At 41.7% G+C, this 10,687-nt stretch overlaps 1 protein-coding gene and 1 long non-coding RNA gene across 2 annotated transcripts; one reads left to right on the top strand and one right to left on the bottom strand.

Annotated features, from left to right (window-relative positions):
• Window positions 1-2,477: 2,477 nt before the first annotated feature.
• Window positions 2,478-5,193, bottom strand: LOC139566817 (uncharacterized). The gene is made up of 2 exons (XR_011673159.1): window positions 4,845-5,193; window positions 2,478-2,622 (listed from the first exon to the last, which is right to left on the bottom strand). It is a non-coding gene; the product is annotated as an uncharacterized lncRNA (long non-coding RNA).
• On the top strand, window positions 4,913-9,401 carry LOC139566782 (uncharacterized). The gene is made up of 3 exons (XM_071388089.1): window positions 4,913-5,195; window positions 7,573-7,703; window positions 7,896-9,401. The coding sequence occupies exons 1-3, from the start codon at window positions 4,913-4,915 to the stop codon at window positions 9,090-9,092; spliced, it is 1,611 nt and encodes a 536-aa protein (XP_071244190.1). The 3' UTR covers window positions 9,093-9,401.
• Window positions 9,402-10,687: the final 1,286 nt, after the last annotated feature.

Genomic DNA, 10,687 nt, shown 5'->3' with positions numbered 1-10,687 from the left:
GGCAAATTCGCCACTGGCGCCCTGTGCTCTTCACAGATGAAAGCAGGTTCACACTGAGCACATGAGCACATGTGACAGACGTGACAGAGTCTGGAGACGCTGTGGAGAACGTTCTGCTGCCTGCAACATCCTCCAGCATGACCGGTTTGGCGGTGGGTCAGTCATGGTGTGGGGTGGCATTTCTTTGTGGGGCCGCACATCCCTCCATGTGCTCGCCAGAGGTAGCCTGACTGCCATTAGGCACCAAGATGAGATCCTCAGACCCCTTGTGAGACCATATGCTGACACATGCACATTTGTGGCCTGCTGGAGGTCATTTTGCAGTGCTCTGGCAGTGCTCCTCCTTGCACAAAGGCGGAGGTAGCGGTCCTGCTGCTGGGTTGTTGCCCTCCTACGGCCTCCTCCACGTCTCCTGATGTACTGGCCTGTCTCCTGGTAGCGCCTCCATGCTCTGGACACTACGCTGACAGACACAGCAAACCTTCTTGCCACAGCTCGCATTGATGTGCCATCCTGGATGAGCTGCACTACCTGAGCCACTTGTGTGGGTTGTAGACTCCGTCTCATGCTACCACTAGAGTGAAAGCACCGCCAGTATTCAAAAGTGACCAAAACATCAGCCAGGAAGCATAGGAACTGAGAAGTGGTCTGTGGTCACCACCTGCAGAACCACTCCTTTATTGGGGGTGTCTTGCTAATTGCCTATAATTTCCACCTTTTGTCTATTCCATTTGCACAACAGCATGTGAGATTTATTGTCAATCAGTGTTGCTTCCTAAGTGGACAGTTTGATTTCACAGAAGTGTGATTGACTTGGAGTTACATTGTGTTGTTTAAGTGTTCCCTTCATTTTTTTGAGCAGTGTACTTACAAAATGCACATTGTTATATTTGGTAACACTTATTTTCCCTCGACTCCAAACCCATTTGATGCATTGGTGGAGCAGTGTCTACATAAGGGTGCAGGTTGTAAACACTCAAAAAATCTCTGACGAAGGCCTTGAGACCGATACGTAAAGCTTAATAAAAAGCAGTGATTCTAGCAAGAGCAGTGTGCGGGTTTCTTCTTTTTTTCTTTCTCTTGAAATGAAATACAAAATGTAATCTGTGCTGACTGACTTCGTTGTTTTTGTACCATTGAGTCGAGATATTTATAACAAACTCAAATGGCTCCATATTATTAGGTACTTGAATCCGTGTTAGAGACGGGCTTTTCTGTGGTTAACATTTTATTATAGCATGTCCTGTTTGTGTCTACAGCAAATAGGTTATGTAAACCTTTTTGCTTTTCTGTGCAATCTTTGTTATAAGTCTACAGTCCATGGTGGACTGAACAACCTCAGCTTTGGTGGTCATCACTGAGACAGAGGTTCCAGTCAGGGATCCAGTCTGCAGCCCAGACCCTTCTCTTCACATTCTCAGTGCACGGATGAAGCAGGGCCTGGGGCTGATAGGAACAGGAGGATATATCTCTATAATATAAACACCACAATATCCATGATGAACAAAGCAGGTCACCCTGGGCTTCAGCCTTCACAGAGAGTTGTGGGAGACTGGTTGGAGTCTAACAGGAAGTCTGTCTTCTCCAGGGTCTCGTCTAATGCCTGGTGAATGGGTTCATAGAGGACCTGGGTCTAGCCTTCCTCAGTTACCTCACCAATACAGACAGGGTCAGGATGGGCGTTCACCACAAGAGGTACCTAGCCTATAACACAGCACACAATGCCAACAACACCCAAATAATGGCTAGAGGTCAAGGAGGGAGCTCAAGGACTAACCACATTGGTGGCATCTCCTGCTTCTACTTCCTGGGGTGTCATTGGGTCACAATGTGGAAGGCCGAGCATTAGGATGGACGCTGACAAGCCGTACGCGTGGAAAGCGCATCGCTGAGGCAAACTATGTGAAGAAGCACCAGACCGTTCACACCAAGGAGAGGCCCTTCAAGTGTAAACTATATGACAAGCGCTTCTCTTTCCTGAGTAACATTATCAGACATAGGAGTGTCCACAATGAGGAGAACTCTTAAAAGTGTGGTTTTAGATGTACACGGGATATCTGGGAATCATTCTTTAGCTCTGACATATTATAGTTATCATGTGAAGTGTCTTGGGGTAAGAGGGCAATTAACCCCATACCCCTCATTAACCCTTTGTTAACTTATCATTTGAAACAGGCTTGAGTAAATACCTGTTTTTAGAGAGATAGTAAACCTGGGCTAGAACAAGGACAGTTTAATATTTACCTTACTGAGGTGATGTAGATGGAATAAAATCATTCTGTTATTTTCTACTCTAGCTCACACACTGTTCTTTTGTAAAGAAGTCTGTTCTCAGCTTGAAAGATATTGATCATCAGGGTTTGGTAGGTTACTTTCTAAGTGTAATCCGTTAGTTACTTGTCCAAATTTGTATTCAGTAATGTAACTTTTGGATTATGTGGTGGATATTATAAAATAAGGATTTGCTGGATTCCAAGTCAAACTAAGATTCTTTATTTTTCTGAGCTCAGGAGAATAACAGAGTTACACAGCGCAATCAGTCCGAAATCCGAAGCATTGGGTGATAAGCACATATCTTTATAGTTTCCTGTTCTTGGGCGGGACTTTCAGTTCTCCTTTCATCTATACAAGGACACAGAAGCAAGCTGGTTTGTAACACAGAATTATAATCAGAACAGGAGATTATAATACGACAGTTTTACAAGGTTAGTAACATACTCAGTTATGTGGACACATACAATTAATATTTCCCATTACAATTACCCAAACTCAGTAACGTAATATGATTACTTTGGTACTTTTGGATTACTTTCCTCTTAAGTGTCATTAGAAGACAAAATGGATCCATCAAACGCATTTGTCATCATAGTGGTCTCTGACTTGTGGTCAGACTCAGTCAGATGGAACAAACTTAAACTTGCACCTTTTTTCAATGCTGAATTGAATGTCAATGAGAAAACAGAATAAATTCAACCACACATTTGTTTCATTACAAAAACTGTCTGGTGAAGTCTACCAAAAATATTGCATGTAACAGTTACATGAACTACAGCATGGTCAAGCAAGGTAATGTTTCTGACATTTTTGGACTGATAAACAACTATTAATTTAATATAGAACCGCAGAGAGTTACTGCAAGTCGCAAAGAAAACAGGAGCAGCCTCCATTATTCCAGCACCATTTCAACATCATCTAATCACCTATGCTTACTTAGTCTAATACAGTGACAGTGTAATACAGTGACAACTAAACAATACCAACAACAATTTAGTCCACTCAATGTAAGCTAAATATGATGTGGCTGTCCATGGTACTGATGTGTGTGTGGGTGTATGTACAGTACCATTCAAAAGTTTGGACAGACCTACTCATTCAAGGGTTTTTCTTGACCGCAGAGTTAAGGAAAAGCAGCATATGTGGGAACTCCTTCAAGACTGTTGGTAAAGCATTCCATGTGACGCTGGTTGAGAGAATGACGAAAGTGTGCAAAGCTGTCATCAAGGCCAAAGGTGGCTACTTTGAAGAACCTCAAATATAAAATATATTTAGATTTTTTTTCACACTTTTTTTGGTTACTACATGATGTGTTATTTCATAGTTTTGATGTCTTCACTATTATTCTACAATTTTATTCTGCAATGTAGAAAATAGTACAAATAAAGAAAAACCTTGGAATGAGTAGGTGTGTTCAAACTTTTGACTGGTACTGTATATACAATCCCGATGTGTGTGTGTGCAAATAGAAAAAAACATGTTCACTCACTCTACTTGTAGCGAAATGCCAATGCCATCCTCCTCTTTCATGTTGCCTAAACTGTCTATGACTCTGTCATACAGTACACACTTTTAGATTTTGTTGTCCTAGGCTACCTGACAAATACTTGCTCGCTAACTTCCTTTCATGGGCAACAATACGTCAGGCCAGCTAGTTAATATTAGCATACTACATCTAGCTAGCTACATGTTGAACTTCCATCCTCACAGGCCAGGGGCACAATGTATGAATTTATGGTTGGGTTAGAATTGTTGTTATAATCATTGGCCAATACGGAGAATTAAGTAAAATCACAAGTACAAATTCTTATCTCCATTGATGGCTAATTTAGGAAAGGGGCGATTTTAGGTAACACAACGAGATGCAACAGTTCAAGTTTTTTACTGTCAATAATTAAGTTTGGCTTGTGATGTGATTGGTCTGAAGCCAAATCCAAACTGGCTTGACACTTATTTTGTTTGTTAGGGAGCCAGAACCATTCGCAACTGACCTCACTGTTTAGCTCAACACTGATTGGCTGTTTTTTTTTTTTATATCAAGAGAGGCCAAATGCTCGCTGGCTTTCCTGGTATTCAATGCTACTGGCCGCAACAATGTCATACACATTCTGACCAGATAGATACAGCTAAACATACTGAAACCAAGCCGTTTCAATCGCTCGGATGCTTTCTCCGGTGAGATACATTCAGCCTATTATGAATTGAAACGCAGAGACGAAATATTTCTTATTTTCTTGGTCAATTTTTTGGGGAAGCCTGGTTTCCCTTGCCATCCATGAATACAAGCCACTAAGTGAGTGTGTTAGCAGGTACATGTACTTAGTTACTCCCCAACACTGCTGAACATAGGATATTTCATGTGTAATTTAATCAACTGTACCGTATTTCAAAGAACAGCGCGCAATTTATTTAACCACACCCTTTGAGCTATGACGCCAACCAATAAGATATTTTCTTTTCAGTGTAAACGGAAGAACAATTTCCACGTTAGGGTTGTAATTTATCTGGTCGTTTATTAACACTCTATATCTCAAAATGACTAATTTAACTGCACAGCATCACATACTTACATCAGGTTGTATTTAATTCGCGTTGTAGACAGGACTTGGTTGATATATTTTTTTAGCTGACGCTAACAATGGCTAACTGTATGTTTTTTCACACTCAAATAGCCTCCATCATGGAGGTGCTAGCGAATGCAGCCGTGGCAGACATCTGTAAACTCGTAGACGACGACTATGCAGTGTTTCGTTTGGAAATCACTAAAAGCCAAAAAGAAAACAGGGCAATGCGGAGGAAACTACAGCTACTTGAACTGAAGGTGGCACGGGACCGCGCAGAGAGGACAACGCGAAAGCGCGTCCTCGACAGTCGCCCCAGTAGTGTCAAGATCCTCGACCGATACAGAGGAATGGCAAGAGGTACATTTTGCAGAATGCCGAGTTTATTTTTTAGAGACAGTGCACATTAATCAACGTTTCAGTAAAAGTGCCGGTTTTAGTCAGCCGGCTAATACAGATAAGAAATGAGCAGTGAGCACATGCAAAGCAACATAGGAAAAGCAACACGTAGCACAAAAAGCAACAAAACACAATGCTTAAAAGCAACAAACAGTGTTTACACACCTCACAAGCTACAGACAACAGATAATATGGAAACCAGCAACGCCCAGCTAGGGATTATGTTCACACGTCTGATAGTCCTTTAGCCATGTCTCTGTGTTTTTGTGATGGTGCAGTTATGTGTTTCTGATGGCAGTGTGTTCCAGACATGGGAAGGTCTCACAGAGAAAGCTGTTTGACTAAAGGTGCTTTTCCTTAAGGGAACTAACTATACTGTCACTTCTCATGGGAGACCTTGTGGCTGCTGCCATGGGTTTGGGTTTTCTGTTTGACAAAAGTACTAAGTGGAGGTGGAGCCAGGCCGGTTAGGATCTTGAATACAAGACATGCGTAGGTGTGTTGCACAAGCTTTTCTCAGATCTGAGGATGTAACAGGGATGATGTCTATCAAGCACTTTGAGAGCCTGTTTGTAGACAGACTGAATGGGTTTTAATGTTGTACAGCAAGCTTGGGCCCAACTAGTCAAGCAGTATGTTAAGTGGGGGAGTAGCATAACATTGAATTACAGTTTTGCTGCCTCTGTAGTGAAACAATTTCTTATGTATCGGAAATTAGCTAGGTTCCACTGAGCATGTGTTTAGATGTGTTGCCCAGAATCAATGGTGGAAAAATTACTCAATTGTTATACTTGAGTAAAAGTAAAGATACCTTGATACAAAAGTATTCAAATTAAAGTGTAAGTCACTCAGTACAACACTGCTTGAGCAAAAGTCTAAAAGTATCTGTTTTTTAAAATGCATCATACCGGCTGTGTTTCTGTATTTTGAAAGTTAGATATCTTGACATCTTGATTGCTGACAGTCCCAAAATGTTTTGTATATATCAACAATGGACTAATGAAACAAATACCAAAATATAGTTTTGGTTGGAGTTTTCCATGAAGTACAGTAATGGAAAAAGGTACTCAATATTTTTACTTAAATACTATACATGAAATTCCTTATATTAAGCAAACCAGAGAGCATGATTTGTATTTTTTTACGGACAGATAGGGCACACTACAACACTCAGACATAATTTACAAACTCAGTATTTGGGTTTAGTGAGTCTGCCAGATCAGAAGCAGTAGGAATGACATTGCATTATATTGATAGGTGCGTGAATTGTACCATAATTCTGTCTGCCTGAGTATTTTTACTTAAGTACTTTACACCACTGCCCAGAATTGGTTCTTGGTCAGTTTGTGGATAGTATCCCATACTTCCCCTAATTACTTAGCTATCTTGAAGTATTACCTGACATCCAGAGCCGGATTACCGAACGGGCATGAACAAGCTCTATTTTCATGTAATCTGTCCAAAGCACCGGTTCCAATCCAAGTGCCAATGCCATTTAGCAAACTCCAGGTGTTTACATATGTTGGATGACATGATAATAGAGCTCTTTGGCCATGAACACCAGTGGTGGGTTTGGCGTTGAAATGAGGATGCATGAGCAGAAAATAACCCCATACCTACTATAATATATGGTGGTGGATCTTTGATGTTATGGGTCTGTTTTGCTTCCATTGGTCCTGGGGCCCTTGTTAAGGTCAACGGTATCATGAACTTTACCCACGACCAGGACATTTTAGCCAAAAACCTGGTTGCCTCAAACATGGCCGCAAGTGAATCTTCCAGCAAGACTATAACCCAAAGAACACATCAAAATCCACAAAGAAATTATTAACTGGCCATAAAATCAACATTTTGCAATGGCCATCATGGTCTCCGGACTTGAAACCCATTGAAAACCTATGGTTTGAATTGAAGTTGGCAGTCCATAAGCGCAGACAAAGGATATCAAGGATCTGGAAGGATTCTGTATGGAGGAATGGTCTATGATCCCTCCCAATGTGTTCTCCAATTCATAAAACATTTTAGAAAAAGGCTATGTGCCATTATCCTCGCAACGTAGTGTATTGAAAGGAATTGAAAACAGGTGTACGTTTTTTTTATGACTTGTTAAACAAAAAAATAATATAATTTCCCCCTCTTTTTTTTTTAATTGCTCAGTATTTATCAAGGGTGTTAATAATTTCGGACCCCACTGTAGGTGCCCCGGGGCCCCAGGTGTGGTAGTCCAGCCCTGCTTACATCCTTGCCAATTGTAGACAGTGTCAATAGTGTACAATATATCGTTGAGCATTGACAGCACCTAATTTAACCACCCCTTTCCCCCCAATCACTCTCTTAGGAGGAGGACATCTCACTGGAGGCCACAGGAGCTTTGTGAAGCCAGCAGAACACATCTCGTGGAGAGATGACCAACCCATAGCTGTAGATGAGGGGAGTGGAACCTCAACCCAGCATGTTATTGTGATAGAGGTTAGTGTCATAGTGTAACATAAAAAATTACACTACATCAATTGTGGCCAGTTTATTTCAGAAAGGCTCCCCTCAGCTATTCACTTGCTTACATGTACATCCTTATTTATCTGCCAAAGGGGAGCTTGTGACGACAACATTGTTAACCGATTCAACTCATGTACTGATAATAACCTCCTCTCTTCTTGTCAGTCTGTAGATGCAGAGGCTGCAGGTTATGGAGGATCGTCTCTGGTCAAGCAGGAGAGGACTGAAGGAGAGGACCCACGACACAGTAGAGACATCCAGACTGGAGAAGAGGCTGGCGTAGCGCCCCCTGTAGCCACAAAGATAATCGCCGCCTCACCCCAGCACAGGACCCGATGCAGCATCACGGAGTTCAGTGGAACGCCAAACGCCGTCCTCAAGTCAGAGACAGACACAGAGACTTTAACTGTAACACACAGGCTTTTACACACAGGATCTGACCACAGATCAGACACAGAGAGACTGCAGCTGGGACCACTGGGCTGTCATCCTGCTCCCGGCTCAGAGTATTTACTTTACGGTAATCCAAACCCGAGGACTGTTCATTCCCATCGGGACTCAGGTGACGTGTTAGAGGCTAGCAATGATCCGTCTTGTTCTTACACTACAGAGATGGACCCTGGCAACATGCCCTTGGGTTTAGAGACACAGACTGATCTGTCTAGAGGGGACTGGAACCAGTACAGTAGTAGTGTGTACTCTGAAGGGTGCCTAGATAAGAAAGGGGAGGTTATAGTCTTAGATGAGGTGACTGTGAAAGTGGAGGGTGACTCTCCTCTGACATGGAATGTAGACGAGACTCACTTAGGAGAAGGACACTCACAAGGCAGAGATTTATTAGATTACAGGGAAAGCTTAGAGACAAATCCATATGTTTTGACCCACTCCCCTTTACACACGCTCAGGGGTCGCGACCCAGTGTACACGTCGATGGGGCCTTCCGATCAGGTATTGAACTCAAACGACAGGGCTAGAGCCGAGACTCAGGGAGGGGGAGCCACATCAGACAATAGTAAAGATAAACCGTTCCTCTGCATGCTCTGTAACAAAGGCTTCAGCTGCCTCCAGAAGGTGGAGATCCACCAGAGGGTCCACACAGGGGTGAAACCCTTCAGCTGTACCCAGTGTCACATGTGCTTCGCCCAGGCTGGTGACCTGAAGAGGCATCACAGGGTCCACACAGGGGAGAAACCATTCAGCTGCCATCTGTGCCAGGCCAGTTTCTCACACTCATCCAACTTGAAGAGGCACCTGAAGGTCCACACTGGAGAGAGGCCATTTGCCTGTACGCACTGCGGGAAGAGGTTCTCAGAGAGGAGATACCTCAGGATACACCAGCAGAAAAACCATTCCACTGTATAACATAGAAAGTAACCATTCCACTCGATAGCTTCTGATGTTTAGATCAAACCCTGCATTAAAGACAAGATACATTTTCATTGTTGTCAGCGGATATGATCCACAGATGCATGTGGAATAATGAGAGTAACAGATTTCAGATTCTTTAATATTCCTGGGTAGAATATTGTATCCAGACATTGTGTGATATATATTGTGTTTGTACTGTGTAGGCTGTTTGATGTTCACAAATGCCTGTTTCATTACTTCCATTCAACTACTTAATTATATTCTCAAGACTTTTAATGAGAAAATGAATGCAGTTTATCAAGTTCATGCAGATGTTTTGCTGAGACGTGTATGTGTGGTTTTCATATGGTGTATTTGAAATGTGTTTTATTTAGTTAACACAAAATGGGACTTTTCATTCTGACTTTCATTGAATCTCTTTTTAGTATACATCACATTTGATCTCACCCTTTTCTGCATACACCAGACAGCGCTTTATAACCAATACAGGGACAGAAAGTAGCCTATGAATGGGAGGCTAGGATCCATTTGCAGTGCCTTCAGAAAGTATTCACACCCCTTGACTTTTTCACATTTTGTTCTGTTACTGCCTGAATTTAATATTCATTTTTTGTCACTGGCATACACACAATACCCCATAATGTCAAAGAGGATTTATATTTTTGTGGAAATGTAATACATTTATAAAAAATGAAAAGTCTTGAGTCAATAAGTATTCAACCCCCTATAATGGCAAGCCTAAATAAGTTCAGGAGTAAAAATGTGCTTACGAAGTCACATAATGAGTTGCATGGACTCCCTCTGTGTGCAATAGTAGTCTTTAACATTATTTTTCAATGACTACCTCATCTCTGTATCACACACATACAGAAAATGTCACTCAGTTGAGCAGTGAATTTCCAACACAGATTCAACCACAAAAACCAGGGAGGCATATTGGTAGATAAAAACATTGATAAATTAAAAAGTAGACATTGAATATCTCTTTGAGCATGGTGGTGTTATTAATTACACTTTGGATGGTGTATCAATACACCCAGTCACTAAAAAGATACAGGCATCCTTCCTAACTCAGTTCCCGGAGAGGAAAGAAACCACTCAGGGATTTCACCATGAGGCCAATAGTGACTTTAAAACAGTTTAAAACAGAGTTTAATGGTTGTGATAGGAGAAAACTGAGGATGGATGAAAAGCATTGTAGTTACTCCACAATACTAACCTAATTAGAGTGAAAAGAAGGAAGCCTGTACAGAATACAAATATTCCAGAACATGCATCCTGTTTGCAACAAGGCACTAAAGTAATACTGTAAAAAATTTGTTATGTTTGGTGCAAATCCAATATAGCACATTACTGAGTACCACTTTCCATATTTTCAAGCATAGTGGTGGCTGCATCATGTTATGGGTGTGCTAGTAAACGTTAAGGACTGGGGAGTTGTTCAGGATAAAACAATTATGGAATGGAGCTAAGCACAGACAAAATCCTAGAGGAAAACCTGGTTCAATCTGCTTTCCACCAGACACTGGGAGATTTATTCACCTTTCAGCAAGACAATAACCTAAAACACAAGGCCAAATCTACACTGG

The sequence above is a fragment of the Salvelinus alpinus genome, chromosome 39 (genome assembly GCF_045679555.1).
Source record: "Salvelinus alpinus chromosome 39, SLU_Salpinus.1, whole genome shotgun sequence".
Classification (NCBI taxonomy): Eukaryota; Metazoa; Chordata; class Actinopteri; order Salmoniformes; family Salmonidae; genus Salvelinus; species Salvelinus alpinus.
This window is presented reverse-complemented; position numbering and strand designations above follow the sequence as displayed.